General features: G+C 35.8%; 1 protein-coding gene across 1 annotated transcript in view; it reads right to left on the minus strand.

The window, feature by feature from the left end:
- The window catches only part of LOC107077121 (uncharacterized), a 38,051-nt gene extending 29,059 nt beyond the window's left edge, over window positions 1–8,992 (minus strand). Inside the window, exon 1 of the mRNA XM_069189310.1 lies at window positions 8,857–8,992. Within this exon, the coding sequence (XP_069045411.1) occupies window positions 8,857–8,914 (58 nt within the window). The 5' untranslated portion in view covers window positions 8,915–8,992. The remainder of the gene's footprint in view (window positions 1–8,856) is intronic.
- Window positions 8,993–22,651: the final 13,659 nt, after the last annotated feature.

The raw sequence follows: 22,651 nt of genomic DNA on the forward strand, positions 1-22,651 counted from the left end.
TATTTCTATTTGGCGTTTTTTTTATACTTTTTTTAATTTCTTTAAACAGCCTAACATTTTTGCCTGTAAGGTTGCTTCCATCAGTGGTCATACATAACAATCTATCCTAGTTCAGGCACACTTTTTAACACTTATTTACTGCCTCTAGAAAATATTTTCTAGGAGTTGTATTTTTCATTCATTTTCATTCATTCATTTTCAATACCATATTATATCACTGTGTCCTTCTTTGTGCATTGTTCACTATTGTGTGCGCTTATACAGTACTTATACAGGTTAATCATGGGCCCTAAACGTGTTAAGAAAATCAAAATTGTAATTGTGTGTAAAAGCACAAAAAAACAAATGAAGTAAACAAATGAAGTGATTTCTTTACAGGACAGAACTGTACTGTATTTAGGTGTAATTAATAGTGTTTAACTAGTTATGGGGTGTTTTTCATTACTAAAAATACAAACTACAGTATGAATGTGAGCTATTATTGTTGTTTATTTTGGCTTTTTATGGTGAAAAAGTTAAAGTAGGGGTGTCATTTTTGTGGTCTGAAACAGATCATAATTTTTCCCCGTTGGAATGGAAATAGGTTTTTCTTTTTACAAATGTTTGTTGTACGAAAGGATTTCTGGGAATGAATTATGTTCGTAAAAAGAAGTACAGGTGTACTTTGATGCGTTTTTTTCTCTTGAACTTCTGGTTCAAGCTATGTTTTTGAATCCTATAACACTTTATTTGCAAAGTAGACACATAGCTTTCCCTATCACATCAGAAAATGAATTTTTCTAACCAGGTCAACCAGTTCAGGGTAGAGGGGAGCTGGAGCCTATCCCAGCAAGCAGGATGGGATGCCCGTCTATCACAGTAAATTAAATTCACTTTTTTAAAAAGACTTGACAGTCAGTATTTACTTCTTTGATAAACTAATATTTTGAAAAAAACAACAACAGTGGGCTACTAATTTTTCTAATGGCTCTCAATGCTTAACCATAGCAACATACAGCCAGCCAATTATAAGTGAGCAGTAATACATTCCATCAAGTTATATAGTGTTCACTAACAGTAAATTATTGCCCTCATAATGCAATTAAGTAATAAGCATCAATTTGATTCTTCTTCCGATCGGAGGGATTATCAGTGAAAAAAGCTCCCCAGCTCAGAATGCACCACTACTCCTCCTGGAAATAAGATGGAGCACTCAATTAGTCTAGGCAGCTGTCTGAAGATCAAAGATTTGTTGAATATTTAGTGTTTTATCCAACACAAGTACAGATGGAGACTGATGCTTTAACCTCATTTGACACCTTCCTTAGAATATTTTTTTTCTTGTTTTGGGTGGTTTTAGGTGGAAGATTCTAGCAGGGAATCATGGTTGGCCTGGATAAAGATATCATATGGGATGGATCCAGGCTGCTGGCTATATTTTGTCCACCCTTTTCCTGAAGGTTATTTCTACTGGGATAGTTAACATGAAAAATGACTCTCTAACATATAATAAGAAAAAATTCCATGCTCAAAATAGAATGACATTTTATTTTTAGCATTTATTTTGTTGTACACATATACATAAAAGTATGCAGAACTGAGCAATGTACAGTGGTATCAGCATTCCAAAGTGAACATCCTTCTGACTTGCCTTATTGTACTGTAATTACAATCATCAACTGACTTTCTCATTGAGATGATGTGGATCATTATCAGAATTTAGTCTTTTTAAGTTTTTAGTAAGGCTCTCTGATTAACTTTATGTAGTACATTTATTGACAAACCACACCTTCCCTGTTTGTTTTAAAGCAGTGACATTTCTGATGTGACTTATACAGCGTTATTATATTAATGACGACAGGAAAGATCCTCAAAAGGGAACTCTATTTGTAAAACTCAAGTCATACTCCAAGATAATGGTACAGGCATCATTAATACCCCTGTCTCCAAAAAGGGTACATTTGAAAGGGAACTGAAAGTGTCCATGTACATTTGGGAGGTAAGGTCAGTTGTCTGAAATCACAAACACATATGTCACATATTAAACATTATGTATATCTCTGAGGCTTTAATAACTTAAACCTGGTAATCTAACATTTCACACTATATTGAATTGACTCAGCAAGGATGGTTTATTATATTTGTGGACTTAACAGTTTCCTTGAATGATGCCCATGCTGAGGGCAACAATTCATGCATTTGCTAAGTAGGGCAGCTACCAATCTATTTAACACACAACCATATTAAAGAAGTGTCTACTGAATTAATAATCCATATTCTTCTGTCACAGAAGAGTTTGTGCATGTAGTTTAGACTGGTAAATTAAAGGTTAATGAATTGTTCTCTATAAATGTAACTGACCTACATTAGGATTACTTGAGGTTTGAGAATTGGTAACAATAGCTCATTTCAGAATTTTTCTAATGACTTGTAGTGCGGGGTTAGTAATGGCTTCAGTGCTTTTATTTCTAATTTAATTGAATGAAAGCCAATCAGTGGGTTTTCATTAATTAAACTTGACAACTTCCACCTAAACTAAGAGTTATTGCAAATGTTAATCCTAAACCTTACTAATGGCATTTGCTAGTTGCCAAGCTTATTGTTTATTGCTAAAATAACCTTTAAAAAAGATATAACCATGAAATCATTGAACAAATCAGAGAAATTCTGCTAAATGTGATTAGAGCCAGGCCACAGAAAATACCACTCATTGAAATCCTGAAAAGATAAGATTCTATTTCTTTTACATACTATGAAACAAGAAGCATGGCAATCCTTACAAAATACATCTGACTGATACTTTATATGAGTAATTGTGAACATGTTGCCAACCAAGGTTCAATTATCTGGTGATTTAGAGTCAGCTCTGGTAAACTCAGTAATCATAAACAGCAGTGTGGATTAGTGGTTAACGTTCTGAACTTGTAACTGGAAAGTTGTGGTATCAAATTCCTACACTCAAACACGATATTTTACTCAAAGCTTTCAAATTAAATGCCCAGTTGTATAAGTGAGCCCAAATCTGTGAATAAAAATATCAATTAAATAAATTCACAACAATCCAAAACATATTTATTGAAATAGAATTGTAATGGCCTTTATATTAGTGCTATTTAATATAGCTTGGTTGGTTTTCTACCAGTGAAAGCTCTGAACTTAAGAAGCAACAACTGCACTTAAGAGAATTACTGTTACAGAAGCAAGGCTATTACACTTAAAATGAACGTGACTTTGATCAGCAGGAAATGTTAGCTCTCTTGACACCTCCAGAGATGAACTGCACCTATTAACACCTCTTACTCTGCACCTCAAATGTTAAGCGAGTGGGAAACTCATCTGCACTCAAACCTTGGCAGGTCACCTGCCACAAATGCACTGACGGAGCTAAAAGATCAGCCTTTGAAGAACATGCCATGTGGGAATACCCACAATACCTGATGATGTCATGACCAATCACTACCCATGATGATGGAATTTAAAGTCCCTACACAGCAATTTGCAACACTATCTGAAACTTCCACAACGTGACAGCTATTTATTCACACAACAGCAAACAATGCTGTCTATAAAGCACAACTGAAACAATTTAGCTGAAAATAGCTCTTTGACTGAGATACCATATGTAACAGAATTCTGCCCAAGATTTTGTGATGAGATCCCATTTGAAAGTTTGCCTGATCAACAAAGTAATATGTACAGTTGGGCTTTTGTTGACACCACTGAATTTCAATAAATATTCAGTGTATCAGCTTCAAAATTATAACTGATTCCTAGCAGCCATAAAGTACTCACGTTTACAGTTCTAATTGTTTCAGTAAATTCAGACCAATTGACTACACCGTTCTGAAGCATTCTGTGATTGTCACTGACATGTTATGAGAGCTCAGATTTGATTATTAGTAAAACAATTTGCCTGGGCATTGGTTTAGATAAAACAAGCACATTGTTACTTTTAAATGTGACTGATAATCCTGCTAACACAATATTTAGTGCATTCCTTAAATTGATCCTTCAGTATTCCTTAAATTGATCAAGAATAGAAAACAAGATGTGTATGTCAAGGTGAGGAAAACCTGAACTTTAATGATGACAAAAATTGTTATAAGACAATCATAGTCAGCTTTTTGTAATGCACGACAGGAAGGTCACCCTGAAAGAACTAATTATTTTCCTGTTGTTATATATGATATTATATTATAAAATGTTACCTTCAGATATTCAATGATTTGGCATCTGCCGGTAATTTAGCAATCACTTGTGTTGGAAGTGTTTCAGTAGGAACCGTGAAAACAAGACTGTGAAGTCATTTAATCTAAACAGCAAATTACTCAAGAGTGTAAAAAAAAGAATCAACGTAATCTGAAATTTAAGATGACTCACTTGTTACTCTAGAATAAATTACAGCTGGAGGAGGACTATAATACCAAGACAAATCCTGTGAGAAAGGTCAAAATAGAAAATAAAAATAGAAGTGACAGTAACACTGCAGACCACACCCTTGGCTAGGGTGGTCCCAAAGATCTATGCATAAAAAATACACAATGGCAACAGATCAAAGCACAATAAGCTTTATTCTAGAGTTAATTATCAGTTTTTTCAATAGCAAACTGTTTGGTATTTACAGTATTATACAGTATGTGTATGTGATTGAATGAACTAGTTGCTCTGCAAATGTTTATCATTTCATTGTTCTTTCGTGTGCGCATTGATCTAAAAGTTATTGATGAGTCAGAGAAAGTTCTAGTAGAGACCATTAAACACAGCCCCGTCTCTTGTTTTTTTATGTAGTTATGTAAGTGAACAAACATAACACAAAAACTTTCAGAAAAAGCTCCCTTCTCTCTACTACTAAACTTTTCAATCTATTTCCTACAAACCCCACCACCAATAATACTGTGCAAGCCCTTTTTATAATAAGCCTTAACTGACAATATACAGTACAGTAATAATCATCATCGGGTAACCCTACTTAGAATTGACAGAGGTCCTTTAGTGGCCTCTAGTGTGTGGTTGACTACTGCTGTCCTTTCATAGGACTCCAGTCACTTCATTTCTGAGAAATACGTTAAAGGTTTAGACTAGAGAGTCATTATAACAAAGAGCATAAAACAGATAAAAAGAGAAGGCTCCCCTAAGCCATATTATGGGAAATAAAATTGAAAAGCAAAAATGGGATATAACACAACAATACAATTATTGACAGAAATCAAATAGAGAGCAGAAGAGCTCATGGGGAAAAGTCTATAAAAAGTGTTGAAATTCTCTGATGTGCGAAGGTAATCATATAAATAATTTCTCAAGAACGGTCTCTTAATAAAGATTGACATACCTTTGTTATCTTTATTGACAAGTGAATGCTTCGGGGCACACTCACCTAAAATTTACTGTATGATCTACAGTCAGTGAGCTAAAACTGCTGTTGCAAAGTCCTTGACACATCAATTGTAATGCTAGGATGAACACACAAGCTGCAGCAGAATTTCAATTCAGAAGCATGCATGACAAACACCAAGCAAGTGCAGGCTATCTGTGTTTGAGCAAAGATGTATTCCTGGACAGACCAAAATAATGACACAAAGGAAGGACTGATAAGTCCTTTGCATACTGGTAAACAGTGGCAACTACAGAGTAATGTACTACATCTTACCCAAGGCACAAGAGCCTTTATGTGCCTGTGCACATCCTGAGGAAGTTATTTGTCTTCCACAAAATACAAACTGACATAAACTGATCCATGATAAGATATGGAGTAGTCCACAGCATTCACAGTATGTATCATTTCCTATTATCATCCGGGGAGCCATTTATGTTAGTATCACATAAGCCAATTAGTGAAACATTCCCCTACCTTAAAACCTGTGTTTGTACATTAAACAGAAGATTAAACTGCTGATCAACAAAACCAAGTCACAGTGCTCAAATAAGCAAAAAATGTCACAATAAGTATTTTCTCTTCATGACGTCGAATTCTATTCTAAATTTAACGTCAGTGATAAGTTTCTTGTGTTGAAAGGAGACATACAAATTTGAACAAAAATATAGAATGGATGCTTGGGTTATACAGGTGAAGATATATACTTTTTATATTATGTATTGCAAAAAGTAACATACAGGTATATTAAAATGTTATTTTGCTTTTTGTCCTTTTAGTGCTGTTGGTGGATTAGATGGATGCTTCATAAAATTGCAAAAATAAAGTACCCTTCAAAAATATTTACTCCCTTCCAATGCTGTCCATTTGATGAATTGCATATGATGTATACATATATTTAAAAGTTAATATTTTTATTCAATGCTTGAATGCTCAGATTGAACAATTATATGGGTGAAAGAAGTAGAATATCAGGAAGACAACTAAAGAAAAATCTAAAAATGAAAAACTAAAATGATTAAGTATTCACTGCCCTGAATCAATACTTGTTGGAAGCACCTTTGGTAGCAATTACAGTCACAAATCTTTTTACATAAGTTTCTACCAGCCTTGCACACTGAGATGATGCTATTTTCACCCATTCCTATTTGCAAACTTGCTCAAGCTCTGTTAGGTTGGTTGGAGTATTAGGTTGCTTATTGATGAACAATAATTTTCATAATTTACTTATCCTAGATTTACTAACAGATTCAAGTCAGGATTTTGACCTGGTCACTCAAGGGCATTCACTTTCATCTTGTTAAGCCACTACACATTGAGTCTGGTCTTGTGCTTTGAAGTATTGTGTTGCTGAATGGTTCATTTTAATCCCAATTTAATGTTTTGCATTTAGACTAAAATGTTCAAGTTTTGTATGTTTCTGTATCACTTAAATCACCCTCCACTTCCCAGGATATTTAAACCATCACTACCCTCAGGTTGGTACTCAGTATTAAAAGTTATACTCCTTTTCTAGGAGCTCCTACTGTACCTTTGGTGAGAAATTCTCTTCCCAACTGAACCTTTGGCCTTCGATACATGACCTTTGTCCCTCGACTTCAACCCAGTGTCTTGGAAAAATAGCCATCGATCTGACAGAACCTCTGGCCTTTGATATTTCCCTTTCGTCCCTCGACTTCGACTTCAGCCCAGCGTCTAGCATAAGTAGCCATCGATCTCCTCTCCCTTTTACCCTTTTCTCCAGCCCTCTGGAAACTCTCAGAATAACACACAGGGTCCTTCCTCCCCCTCGTGGACACAGCACTCGTAACAAATATGTTCTTGTTTTTTTTCAACACTATGCCATACAGACCTGCTTTGTGGAATAATGGGGATATTGTTGACCCAAGGACATTTTCTCCTATCTCAACCATTGAATTATGCTGCTCTTTCAAAGATGTGGCATCCCTGACCAGTGTTTTCCTTGCCCAACTCCTCAGCGGATATTGCTCAATTCAGACTGGTGTGCTTAAAAGTACTGTATATTCAATGTCTTTGGATTTTTTTAGGCCCTCCAGTAGATTGGTATCTATATACAACTTCATCCCTGGCTTGTGTTGTAAGCTCCTTGGTCTTCATACTGTAGTTGAATCTTTGTTTGAAATTCACATTTCTGGCTGTGAAATGTGACAACCTGACAAACGTCACAAAGACAAGTGTATTTATTCTGGAATCATGTGAAGCGCTATTATTCTACACAGAGGCCATCCAACTAATAGCATAAATTGTGAAAGTTTTTTAAAACTTGTAAACTAATTTAGATTTACCATAGTAAAAGTGGATACTTATGCAATCAACATATTTAGTTGTTGATGTCATTTCACAGTTGTTGCTTTCACCCACTGAAAGTGTGAGCACTGAAGTTTGGATTAAAAATCATCACTTTTAAAAACCTTGCATCGTTTGCAATTCAAAGAGAATACTTTTGCAAGCGACTGTAAATATAAAACCAAAGCTGTATTTAAACCATATAATATATATTTTTTTAATAAATGTTGAAATATATTCCTGACACTTTTGATGAAGAAAATTACAAATAATTATGCAATTATGTAATTGCAGTTCTTGGAGGAAAATGTTCAAGTAAAAGTATTTGACAAAAATAATGTCCAAGTGTCTTGACTTTTTTTTAAAGTAACAGTGCAAAATACGTATTCTTATTTGTCTGCCGTTAGGAAAGTCAGTAATAGTTCAAATGAATGCATAAATACTTCAAATACAGTATGTACCAATACAACTAAGAGTAGGTGTTATTGTCAAATTAGAATAATTTCCAAAAACAATGTTTTTGACACTGAATAACTATGTTTCAGAAACAAGGTGTCTATAATTACATCTATGAAATATAGTATGTATCTCAGAAGAAAAATATTCTTATGAACAGTTTATTTTTCTTACTATTTAATTTAAGTCTTAAAGCAAACTCATTTTAAAAACATTAACGCTGCTGACTGAATGTAATGGATATACAAAATATAGTACTGGGTCACATACTTTTCCATCATTACTCTAAAATCAGATAATGAGAAGATAGAGAATGGAACATACGCAACAAAGAAAAACGCTTTTAACTAAAGTATTTTCATCCATTCTGAAAAAAATGTACTGGTAACTATAGAAAAGATTCTCAACACCCATTGTAAAAGTATTGCAGCTTTTGAATAATGCTAGAAAGTGTCATTAAAGAACCGTATCTGAAATATTGCTACTAAGCACTAGTATTACTAAGCATAATTACAGTTACTTTTATTATAAACCTACTGTATGAGAACGTTTACATTATACTATATACAACATGTTTGTAACATTGAGTTTGTTTGTAAAAAGCCTTTATTTTATATTTTGTGTAATCTCTTTTAAGGATTTTTCTTGCTTTGCTGTGACTTGTTTTTTGACTTCCCTATGCTAGTTTTACAAGTATTATATTTAGCAAGCTAAAAGTGGCACAAGAAAAAAGAATCTTTTACCTGAAGCAACACACAAGGGGAAAATTAGAAGAAGACAGGGATTTCCAAAAGACCTCATGGTTCCAGATGGTGCTGTCCCGAAGAGCTCAGTGAATCAAATGCTTCTTTATCACTAATGCACAGCCTAATTAGCAAGTGGAAAAGGTGTACACTGGCAAGCTCACAGCTGCTTATTTCAGGACTTCCGTAGATAAAGAACAGGAGGAAATACGTATTCTACCACTGGGAAGCCAGTGAGTGGGAGAATTCTTTAAACTGTTTACAGGAACTTCATTTTAAAACGAAGTTGGTCGCCAATGTTCAGTGTTCAAAAATGTTATTCTTCCTGCCTAGTTTTGTGTCAGTTGGCTTGAGTGTAATGATTTTCATTTATGAACACAGAGCTGAACTATCTTTGCCATCATTATCATTATCCATAATTATCCCATTTTGCTACTTTTCACAAAAGAATGTGAATACATTCTTTGATTTACTGTAGTTACTGCAGCTAGGAATCTTATCTGTAGTTGTAAATGCATGGTCTCTTCCTTTTCACTTGTGTCATCAGGTTCTTGTTTCACTATTGGTCCTGAAATATTCTTCTAGGTTGATGTTGTCAATACATGAACATTTCAGATGTTATAATAGGTAATCTACAGATAAGACTTTCTTTTCTGCAGATAAGATTTTCTTATTATTTATGTCAACTATTCTGGACAAGAATATTGCTTGATCGAGCCTAGTACCATTGTTAAATGATGACTCCAATACTGGTCTTTCACAACAGTAGAAACAGACCTGGCTGACATAGAGAGAAAAATAAGTCAGGACTTGTTCATGTAAATGTTACCATTACTTCCTCTGTACACTTGTTAAAAGATATGCTGTACAGTATGTCTCTTAAATATCTATTTGTCTCTCTTTTTAAGGAATTTCTTTTCATTTAATTAATATGTATTATTACAATTTATATCATTAGCAGATGCCCTTATCTAAGGCAATTTCCAAAAATATCCAATAATACCTAAAATAAAAATACAATTAAAGAATATATATAAATACGTATACATGTGTATAAGATACAAATGATATAAAAAGCTGTGCAGCACAAAGTCAAGGGAAACCTTTGTTAATTAAGCAGTAAGCAATGCATGGGTAAGAAATCAATGATCAGAAGGAATGCCTTTGAGCAGAGTGCAGGTTAGTTGTGGTAAAATCTCAGGGACTGTCAGAGGCTAGGCAGCTCTGTTTCAATGTGCAGTTCATTGCACCACTGTGAGGCTAGGAAGGAGAATGACCAGGCCCTGGAGGAGGGGGAGGAGAGAGGAGGACTAGCAGAGGAGGTCTAGTTGAGAAGTTGGTAGGGGATACAGGGATAAGCAGCAGAGTACTGAGAGCTGGAGAGGGGGAATAGTACTGGCAAAAAGGCCAGTCAATTAGGAGCTGCAATAGTTCAGATGGAAGATCACCAGGACCTAAACTGTCGTATAGAGGTGTTGGTGAGGAAGGGGTGGATCCAGTGGATATTGCTCAAGAAGAAGTAGCAGGAACAGACATAGAGTAGAAATGTGATGGGGAAAAGGAGAGGATCAAGAATGACACCAAGCTTCTTGGCAGAGAAATTGCAGAAAAATTGCATAGATGTGTTATATAAGCTGTGGGAGGAGATGAGAGGTCCTATGAAGTGGGTGTAAAGAAATGCATTTTATGTGATGTATGCAAATATGTGATTTATGCCAGTAACGCTCTTTGAATTTTAATTTAATAGAAGAGGGCCCAGCATAGAGTCTTGGGGGACACCAGTGCAGCTTGAGATTATATGTTACATCATCAGAAATGCATACTATACAGTATGTTGTCTTCCTAAGTACAGTATATAACTACCTGATTAGGTCTGATGAAGTATTTTCACCCTAGCTTGACCTATATCTTCATTACAAAAAACATTTTCTTAAACCACTGTTTTCACACTTTTTTTGAATAGTTTTCTGGCAAAACTTCTGAAATATGTGTAATTATTCTATTATAACAAACACCAATTTGGTCTATTTGTTTTTAATATCTAAATATTAAAAGCAGGTCCAGATGTTTTTTGAAAGTCTTGTGAACCTTGAAAATCTTGAAGATTAGAAAGACGAAAAAGTAATAATAAAATGTGACTGGTAACGTGTGAAATCTTCTTGAATTTCTCTGCCAGAGAAACACTGTTACAGAACTCTTGGAATTCCATTGTTTGTAATCTGAAGAGTAGATGCAGCTGAGATAAAAGATAATGCGATCATATAACATCTTTACTGCAGTCTAAATTTGCTACTTCTATTGTTGATCTTTTTTCCTGTCACCATACACCATTAGCTATGAAGTTATACTTTTTATTGAAAAACCTGTCCCTGATTTCTTGATGACCCTTCCTGTCCTTAATTAACCTAGCAAGGAATCATTTCAGATCTAAATACCACATTGTTTGCTTTCAGACAGTTTCCTATCTGACCTATTGTGAAAGACTGATAACCTGAAACACCTCACAAAACATTCAAGATTACAAACCACCATGGCCATTGTTCTTTGCCTTTGTGGAAAAAAAAACATCTTACACATTTTGAAGAAAGTTGGCAGTTGAAGTAAGATCATAACTAACATGCATATGGAGTTATTTGCTGTGTACTTTAGTGTTTTGTTATAGTCTGTAATGCCTATGGCATGCTGATTGCACCACAGATTTTGCATGACTGATGACTAACTCTTTAGTGAAACAGATACAGATACTGTGCTCAATTTTCTCCAACTTAGGACCTAAATGTGCACTAGATACTATCTAGCATCCAAAGCCAGTAGCCTCTGGACTAGCTATATTGTCACGCCCTCTACATCTAGAGGGCGCTCCTACTCCTAGAGGTGGATGCTGAACATCTGTGGTGGTGGAGAGAGTCCCCATTACCTCTAAAGTGATTTGAGTGGAGTGGCCAGAAAAGCACTTTATAAGTGTAAGCAATTATCATTATTACTCTGTCCTGTCCCTAGTTTCCTGTGCTTTGCTCGTCCTTCCAGTGTGTCTCTGTCTGGGTATATTTCCAGGTCACGCTTTCCTCCTCGCTCAGCATTGAGGTTCGGACGTCCTGAGACCCGCCTAGCACCAGGTCGCCCCACGTCCGTGGCCTGAGGGCCTAGGTTTCTATATGACATTTCCTGAACAGCTGAGCCCGGGCTAACCTCCATCTCGCTGCTACTCATAGGGTCTTTTTTCGCTCTCCTGCTATTCCATGTTTCGTCCCTTCCAACATCCGTGACAACTATTGGACTACACTTATCTTTCATTAAAAGAGTACTTTACTAACTTTACAAGTACTCGGTAAAATGAGCAATACTGTGCATATTCATACCTATTTTGTTAGGCAAGTATAGTTTCCCCCACTAACGCAAACTACGAATTCTTCCATTTTTAGCTGTTCCTCCTTTCGGTTGTTGTCATCGGCTCTCATGATGATACCTGTTTCTCCTGTGATGTCACACTCTCCCATGATGCTCTTCAGTGCTTTAAACATCATCATTATTTTGTTAAACATGGGTCCAAAACGGAACGCAAGTAATTCACTTAGTGATAAATTAAAGTGAGAAGGTCAATAAGTGTAGCTCAGAAACTAGATATTATAGAGCGTGTTGAAAAATGTGATTGTAGCAGGGAAACATTTTGGTGAATGTTAAATTTCTGTTCTAACTTATTTAATAACCTAATATGTAAATTAGGGTTCTAATATGAAAATAGGTTCCACTACATAGATTTTGAATTTCTTAATTTAATCCTGCACACCGTGAATGTGCAGTCTTAATGTCACTAAACATCAGAACTACTGCAGTCTCTTAGATCAAATATAATATCGATTCATTAATTTTAACATTTTATACAATGAAATTCTTACTATCAGCTTGATGCTCGATCTTATTTTTACAGTTGTGGGTTTTATTCTGTCTTTATGATCTAACATAATATATTTTTGTTTTAGTGTGAAATTGTATTTCTCCACATAACTGCTTCATAATACATTTCAACATAACTTTTAATCACAAGGACTTAATCATAAACTTGCAGAAAAAAAGAAGTGTTGGTAAATTGTACTTGTTGAAACATATACAGTACAGTTCAAACCATTTACGTTAAAATGGACAGTGCATTTAAAGTAATAACTTTAATACTTTTTATTCAAGTCTGGCTTCCAAGAGCTTTCTTAAGTAATATTTTTAAAATGTTGTATCCACTATACTGTTGTATTTTTTTTGCCTAAAAAAAGAGAACCATCACTTGTGAGAACACAGTACGTGCAGTGTGATAACATGTGAGGTGATAAAGTGGAGCAAAATCGTGATACTTTGAATCGTGAGTGCAGGTTAGTTGAACCAAAGTGGTCAAGATTAAAGTTTGACTGCCTCATTTTTTTTAAATTTCATGTCAAAGAATTAAGTGTTCTGATCACCCTAAAACTCTAATCCTGTACCTGTTTGAAAGTCAGACTTTTGAAAAGTTAATTGCAATAAAAATGAAATAAAAATATTCTATTAAATAAAACTACTCAGCACTTCCTCTTCCTTGCACTGTTACAGTATGCCCACACAAGTAAGTCATGTGCTGACAAGCATTTAAATAAGGACAGATATGAAAAGGCAAAATGGGAGGTAATGACAAACTTGGTCTCGATAGGAAAACCAGCTGACTATTCTTTATTTATAACGCTGTGAATAATTAAATGTTTTTCATTTTGAGTTTGCCAAGGTATTTTCAATGCAGAAATACAGATGAGGAAACTGTTGGCTCAAAAAGATGTGGTGGTCATAGGGATTGTGTAGTGACTCTCTGCCTGCCAGGACATACAGTATACTGTAATTCACTGAGTCTGTTTTTTTCTTTCCAAATTATTGAAACAGCTCACTTTATTCATCGGGCATCTGTTCTCATAGACAGCAAAAATGGTCACATATGTCCTTGTGTTAATTAAAATCACGTTAATTCATTTTGGCAATCCTAACTAAAATCACAAAGGAAACTGGGTGGACTTATATTTTTATCCTTGTAAATGAAACTACTCAAGCATACAACAAACTGCTCTGATCAGTGTTTAAAATGAATAATTTAGAAATTGATGTAAAACTTTTCATAATGTTTCTCATTTCTGATGTGGATAAATATTGGATATGCTTACAACTTATTGTATGTATAAGTAAATGGCAAGTAAATACCTGTTGGCCATTCTTGAATTTTCAAATTCAAATACATTTGAAGAATACATTTAAGAACAGACAGTGTTCCAAGGAATGCAATGCCTCACTGTATACAGCTTTGAACTGTAATTGTTGGTTTCTCTTCAGTGACTGTTTCCAGCGTGGAAACTAACTTTGTACTTCCAATGGTGTATCCACCCATTAATTAAATAGGAAATCATGAAATTTACATGTGTGACACCCTGTATTTCAGGCATCCTTGTGTCTTTGTTTAGTTCCACACCTCTTCCGCCTGTATTTTGCAGTGGACCTGCCTGCTGGCAATACTTCCTTTGTTTCTCTCATTTGTTTCCTCATTTCTCCTGCCACCACAGGGGCAGCTATGCAGCCAAGAAAATAACTGAGAGCATTTATTGATGAGCATCATGCCTAGGTATCAAATTCTGGATCTCTACCAATTTTATTTTGCATAATCCCAATTTGGATCCAGCAAAAAAAAATATTCCACCATTCTGGAATTGGGTGTGGTAAAAGTAGTTTAAAAAAATCGCTCTCTGTGAGTCAAGACATCATTGAAAAAGCAAAGCAAAATTATCATTACAAATAAACCCAACTGTTTAGCTCTTGAGCTTCCTTATTTGGAATTCAGTGAAATGTCAGATATGGCAAATCATTTAACACAACATTTAACAGCAAAATAAGTCTGCTTCATTAATGTAGCAAATACCCTTTATGTATAGTACCTACAGTATTACAAACTCAGCGACACAAGGGTTTTATTTTTGGTAAACTGATTTTAAAAATGAAAAGAAAGGATGACCTGTAAAGCTAAACCACTGTCCCAATAAAACACAATCTGCATAAAAGTCGTGTTTGTGGGAGGAAGAGAGGGGAAACTAATAAACAGATTTGTTTAGAGGTATATCAAAAGAGGGGTCAGTAATTAAGAATGTATGCAACATGATGTCTGAGCATACAGTACACGTGATCATGGAGCAAGAAATGGAAGTCCTAAAATTTAGAAATGGGTTTACTTGTTCCTAGGTTAAATCTTTAGAGCCATTATTGACTGGTGGATTTGGTAGATCAAAGTACACATTTGTTTTATTTAAATTTCTCACTGTTATCTTTTAAAAAAACTGAGTCTTAGTGGAACATTTGTAAAAATATTTTTTTGCTCAACATAGATGACAAAAGGCTCAAATCTGCAATATATCTGGATGTGATTTTCTTGTTAGGGCACATGCCTGAGATGTATTAGGACACATTTTTAACAATACATTTGAGAGTGTCAAGCAACCCTGACCACTCCGAATCATTCATTTTAATTGATAATGCCATAAGCAGTATGGTCACTTCATAATCACTGGGTAAAAAATGTTCTAATACATTATGATCTATGCATGTATGGAATTATCCAAAAATAAAATTGACAAGTTTTGTATTAATCTCTTGATCACAAATGCATATTGCATGACTGTTGCTCTTCTGTATGCTAAGCTGCAAATATGACAGTTTGTTGTTTTATACCTAACAAAAGTGTATTTCCTTTCTTTGTCAAAGGGGCTGCACTTTTGGAATTGTGGATCACAAAAAACAGCGATGGGAAAAAATAAATCACAATACGTCGGTGATTTGTCTGCTAACAGCTATGAACTAAGTGAGCGCACAACCCTGAAACAAAGTCTATGGCCTCAATCCCACAGCAGAACTCTTGCCAGGAGACTGTACTCACCTTCAGGAAAAAACCTTGGCTTTCTATTCTTAGCAATTTAAACAACAGCAACAGGACTGTCCTTAAGTTAAAAATTGATATTTACTTTGCATCCCAGCATTTGATCTGAGATTTTACTAATATTAACAGGTAATATTAGTTATCTTATATGGTTCCGTTTGTGTCGTTCACACAATATTTCTATTATAATTTACAATATATTATTAATATTTTTACGTTGGTGAGAGACAGACCATTTATTTTTATTTCACAAACATTGTTTTCACCAGACATTTTCAGGGGGTCTTATTGCAATTTTTTAATTGTTTCCCACCACTAGCAAACACAGAAAAACGGAAGTTAAAATTAATTTCTATTTACTACTTAAAAAAAAAACAATTCACTATTTCACTTCTAAACCTACTGCATAGCATCTTGTCCTGCTGTCTCTCCCATGAAAATAGCAATATCCTAATAAAAAATAATTAAATTCAGTATTGAATACAAAATTGTACAATTGTATATAAAGGAACTTGTATCAGTGATGTGTAGGAATTGCAAATTCTTAAAAAAAATATTTTGTTACTTCTGCACCATGATTTAGGTGTGTTTACAGATTACCACCCAGTGTATGCTTGAAAATGTTGTTAGCAAATTGTGGACCTGGATGCTTGCTTCCATAACAAACTTGCAGTCAGTTTAGCTCAACTCTTGTCTGAAATGCGAAGTCTGTAAATTATAAGTGGCTCTACTAAGTATTATTAGTAATACTTAGTTTTGTATTATTATTTTCTTTTCCATGTTTTTGAGGTCCTAGAGGTGTTCCAGGGAGGCACAAAGACACCTCCTCAGAGGAGGCCCAACCAGAACACCAACTGTATTTCCACCCATGCCGTGCTCCCCTCTCCTTCCAGCTGGCACTTGAAACCTTCATTGCCTTGCTTGAACCACTCATGCTACCCAGTTCCCAGAAACCAATTGAATATATGCATTTTAGGTGTAAATACTGTGCTTATCAATACAATTCTCAAAATGCCTCATGCCATACAATAATTTAACCACTATATATTTATATTCAATGTCATGATATACTGTACCACGATAAAAAAGTATTCTGTTTTACATATCACCTACAAAACTTATTTCCAGGAGGATTCAATGACTTTTCATATTTTCACAATACTAATTACTGGTCATGACTATACAGTAATAAAGCTCCTTGTCTTTGAGAAGCTATTTCCATACATTGTACACACTGTAATGAAGTGTAATGAGTAATGAGTGAGTAATTAAATAAGAAAAGGAGATGAATAACACTGCTACTTAAACGTAATACAGATAGACCTGTATTACATCTGGGACCTTCAATTTCCCTTCGGGATCAATAAAGTCTTATCTAGATGAAGGTGAATAAACTGTGAATAAAATATACTCTTCTAGACACAGCCACAAACTGGTTTTTAAGTTCCCCAGATTGTGATTACATTTACATACTGATCTTTGTATACTGATAAGTATAAATATAAAATGTATACATGCAGTTCCCTGAGTAAGTCATTTTATGACTGTGTATATGTAAAAGTTATGTATAGGTTAATTTGGTAAATTCATTGCTTGGAACAGTTTTTCATTGAAACTGTTAATTATTGCGATAAGCAGGGAAAACAGGGCACAGAACACACTGGTATGGTTTCACTGTGATGTAACATGTTATAAAATCATTCAGGGATGCCTAGTAATGGTTGTGAAGACCTTATGCCCTGACACATGTCTGTAAACTACAGAGTATTCCCCAAAACAGATGTCTTACTAGTGCTTGTAGGAGAACTCTCACTTGAAAGTACAAGGCCCAGATCAACTCTGTGATACTCTGTGGTTGAAAATGTTGCTGTTGATCAAACATCAGCCATAAGTATACAAGTATTCAATTGCTTTCATATCAAGCAATAATCAAGATTAACTCAACTCTTGAAGACTGAGCATGACGATAGCTTGCAAGATGTTAGCTATAGAACACGGGACAGGAGATTAATCTGTGCAAGTCCTACTCAGAACTGACTGTTAACTATATTTTTCACCATTACTACCCTTCCACCATACCTATGTTGTTCAACAACATTTTTATGCAAAACATTCTCCATATTGTCAACATTTAGTCATCAGTAAAGCTCTGATTAAATGTTGATACATTAGAGAATTGACGTATTCCCATCTTTTGTGGTGAAAGTTATCTTTTTTTTCCACATGATGTTGCAGTACAGGTTGATGTTTGTGAATAAAGATATAATTATAAGGCCTAAAGCACTGCAAACCATAATCCGCCAGATGTCTATAGATCATTCATCTATAACTGGCTGGCTTATTGTCCAGACCAAAGTACTGTACTTGTTGGTACTATGGCTGGTTGAAACAAATTCGGAAAGTGCAGCAGTCAAACACACTTGTCTTGTTGTGGCAACTCAAGGGCTATGATCACTGTCTCTGCCCATTCATCCTAACAGTCAAACAGAAGGATATTCAGTGGGCGGACAATAATAATACATGAGAATATAAGAAATGTTAAAAGGAGGCCATTCAGACCATCTATCCCATTTGGTAATTAGTAGTTGATCATTCCAATGATCTTATCCAGTCTTTTACTAAAGGAAGCCAGAGTAATGTCTTCAACATTATGGTTGAGTAGCTTGTTCCATAACCCTTTGCTAAAAACATGGCTCCTGTTCTTGATTATAAATGCACTTTCATTTTGTTTCACTGTTCCTCACTTTCCACTTGAGGTTCTGTTTCAAGGTTGATTCTGAAGAAGTGCACTGGGTTGTCAGTGGCTTTGAGAATTTTGAATACTTGGTCTTCTTATGGTCTTCTCTGTTCAGAACTGAAAAAAATCAGTTCTTTTAGCCTGTCACTGTAGAACATTCTTTTCTGTCCTGGAATATATATGGTTGCTCTTCTCTATATTGATTTAAGAGCAGCAATATGTTTTTTATAATGTGGACTATTTCCCAGTTTGTATTCATAGTTTAGGTTTTTGCTAGCTGTATGCTATACAGCTATATATATTTGAGTTCTCTAGACATTTGCTCTGGTCTGGTCTTTTCTTGGAACTGATGTACAAAAGCATGACTTCCTTCTACTCACAATTTTGCTACGTGTTACGGTATATTTTACAAGGAATGGAGGCTTGCGGAATCATAAGCCTTACAAGTCACAGCTCTTTTCAGAGAAACCTGAACCAGCTAAACAGTTACAGTACCTTAGATCATTTTTACATTCATACATTCTTATGCTGGTTAATCTGCCAATCAAACAGCATTAGGAAGACTGAGCTTCAATCATACATTTAATTAAGTAAATGGTAGTCAACAGGAATGTCACACACACATGATCTAACCAGGGCAACACTGTGGCACAGTGCTTAGCATTGCTGCCTCACAGTGTTGGGGCCCTGGGTTCAGTTCTGGACCTAGGGTGCTATCTGCATGGATGATACGTTCTCATTATGTTTCGATAGGTTTCCTCTAGGTGCTCCAGTTTCCTCCCAAAGCCTAAAGATATGTTAGTAGAATTCTGGGAAAATTGGCCTAGTGTTAGTGCTTGCATTTCTGTGTGTGCCCTGCAATGGGTGGACATCCTGTCTAGGGTGTACCCTATCTTGTACCTGTTGTTTTGCCAAGTTAGGCTATGGTTCCCCAGTGACCCTAAATGGATGAAGCGATTAAAAAATGAGCTGGCCAGATTATACACCACACACCACTGCCAGCACCCTGTGTAACTACAGTAGAATCCATTCACAACTAGGCCCATGGGTTGTTGACACCGGTGCTAGTTCCCAGGTATAACATTATATGAATCCCTCTCATTGTAAAAAGTGTAGTTGTGAATGGTCTCACTACAAACCACACACTACACTTCCACGTTTCATAAAGCATTTATTTGTTATGTAATTCTATGAACTAAGGTCTTCAAGATCATTTGCTAATAAAGCATATTTTCCTAGTAAAGCATCAACATCTTCCTAGAGACCTGATTATATCTATATCTTGATTTTAATCTCGTGTTTAATCAAGTGTTGCTTTAGAGTTTTCTTTGTAGCCCCTCTCTGATGTCCCATCCACAGAATAGCTAATCTGTGTGTGCATGAAAGTAGGAAAATTAAGTTGTTCTTGATAAGTAGCATCTCCAAGAGTGACCCCAAACAGCACCAGCACTCCTCCTGATGGACATCCACCCCTGGAGCCTGGATGTCTGGCAGAGCCAAAGTCATATCTGGGTGATGGTCTTAAAGTCACAGGTTCAAAAGGATGATGAACCAACCAGGTACTTGTAGGGTGTGGAGACCCACTCCAGCCAGTGAAATTTTAACCAATCATCAACTGGATTTTCCCCAGCTAAAAAGCAGTACACATCACTTTTAACTCTGACCCTGACCCTGTCAGCTGTTCCGTTAACCTTTTGCATGGGAGTTAAGAATTCATGGCTGTGGGTGTTTACAGTTCAGTATTCAACATTAGCAATCTCAAGAATTCAATTGATATCCTTACACATCTGAAATAAATGTAATTTATCTAAGTAATAGTATTTACTTTGAGTATATGAATGTTGAGTTTTTTTTAAGGAGACCAATTAATGAGTTAGTGTAACTGATGGTATACTAGACATAATTTATTTGTTACAGTACGTAATTATATGAACTAAGATCTTCAAGATTATTTGTAAATAAAGGACATTTAAGAATACAACATAATGAATACAACAATGAACCATGAAGCATGAACCAGAGGGCACAAGTGAAAACTCTGTGGAAGTGATTGAAAACTGAGAAGAGGTGCCACTTTCTAATCAAACGGTTGTAGGGGCAAGCTACTGTTTTGAACCCAAAACCTTGACATCTTTCAAGAAATGGCTGGATAATATCCTTGGATCAATTAATTATGACCTAGGAGGCTAAATGGCCTCTTTCTTTAGAGTAATGTTAATCTCCACTCTTTTTAACATATTTTGGTAATTTTATTTTATTACTAAATGTTTAAAAAATGTTAATGTAACTTGCAAATTTGAAGGTACAGTACATGTACAGAAAAAAAATAATGGTGTACTATATACAGTATGTAAAAATAATATAGCCTTTTAAATTAACATGTTATATATAATACTTATTTTCATAAAAATAAATATTTCTGACATTTATTCTTTACATCACTGTGTTTTTCACGGTAAAGGTAACATGGTTATATAAAGCACAGGGGCACAACATGTAAACATTAATTTAAATTTCTCAGAATTCTGAAGTACAATTCCTCATGTACATTAGAAACAGACTGTAGAACATTGGTATTAGGTTTCTGTGTTAGGAATCAGTGCTAGCACCAGCTGTTGAATTTAAAAACTATCTTCCTATCTTTTTCCTTTACACCGTTTTCAAAGTTTTGTTTTCCCAAAATAGCTAAGGATACTTCTTCCACTCAAAAGGGGGAAACAGCATGATATAACATGTTTTTTTTCCCACAAAGAACAGTGTGTGGACAGGAAAAGTAGTAAGATTAGAATTTTTTCCCATCAGGGCTGTAGTCTAAAGATGAAAGACACATGATAAAATTACCACTTTTTTTCATAAAGAATTAAAGTTTAAAGGAAAAATAGCATTGCCATTGGATTACAGGTCTACCTCAACGTCTAGACAATTTCCAGCAGAACCAATTAGCCCCGTATCTTTCTGATTGATTTTTTTGCCTCATCTACATTTCTCACATCAGACCTATTGTACAGTACACTGTAGCGGCGAGGCTTAATAATAAAGCAGAATTAAGTGTTCTGAGCCTTCCCAAATGAGGCCCCATTTCTCTGTTCATCTCTGTTGTGCAGCCACAGAGAAACTATTCATGCAAGATGTTTTCTTTTGATAAGGACAGCTCCCAAAGGGGGATGCACTTAGCTAAGCCTGGCTATCATGATCAATGGTCATCCATTGGCGCCTATCTGTCTAGGGAGTGCCAGTTGGACATCTGGACTGCATTACTAAGTGTCAGGAGTAAGTGACTCATATCTCACCTTGATCAACCAATCAGGGACTGGTAGGGCCGAGTAACCCACGTGGGACTCTGATGCCCATGGAACTTTCAGCCAATCAGCGAGCTGAAGTTCCTCCTGGTAAAAACAGGCAACACAGAGAGCCTGGGAGATTCAGTAAGATTCAGGAGAATTCTGTGGACTTTTCTAAAGGGAATTCAAAGGAGAATTCCAAGGCAGGACGGCCCAGGAGCAGAAGGCTCCCAAGGGCAGGACATTCTCGCAGCGCGCCTCCTTACCATCCTGAGACTCAGCCCGGACAACCACGGAACGGCCAGTGTGTCCGAGTGCCAGAACTTTCCTTTGTTCTAAGAGTCTAGAGCGGAGGTTGCCAGAGAGTAACCAGAGGATCCACCCGAGGTTAGCACCAGCAGCAGGCCTCGTGAACAGGTCGGAACTGTGGACAGCTGAATCACTATTCAGAACTAGCTCTTCATCAGGAAGGAACCGGTCCTCTTCCTGACTTGCTGGGACCCACAGTCATCTTTTCTCCTGTGCACAAACTGTGCTAGTTAAAGCCAACACTAACTAGCTGGTCAGTGAGCATCAGCAGCGCACCGTCGCAAACCGCACAGCACAGCCTGGCACCGAGCCAGAGAGCTCGGATTGGACAGCAACAAGCCTGCAACTGTTTCTTCGAGCCCGCAGGAGATCTAAATCCCCAGAGATTGGATGAGTATTCAACTTCAATGTATTACAGCTTGAGAATTCAATTGTTATCCCAACCAGTTGATATCAATTTAATTCCTAAGAGTTATGTACTTGTTTTGAGTATCTAATGTAGAAGTTGTAACCAAGTTCATTTACGAAACGGTCTTAATGAAT

The sequence above is a fragment of the Lepisosteus oculatus genome, chromosome 1 (genome assembly GCF_040954835.1).
Source record: "Lepisosteus oculatus isolate fLepOcu1 chromosome 1, fLepOcu1.hap2, whole genome shotgun sequence".
Taxonomy (NCBI): domain Eukaryota; kingdom Metazoa; phylum Chordata; class Actinopteri; order Semionotiformes; family Lepisosteidae; genus Lepisosteus; species Lepisosteus oculatus.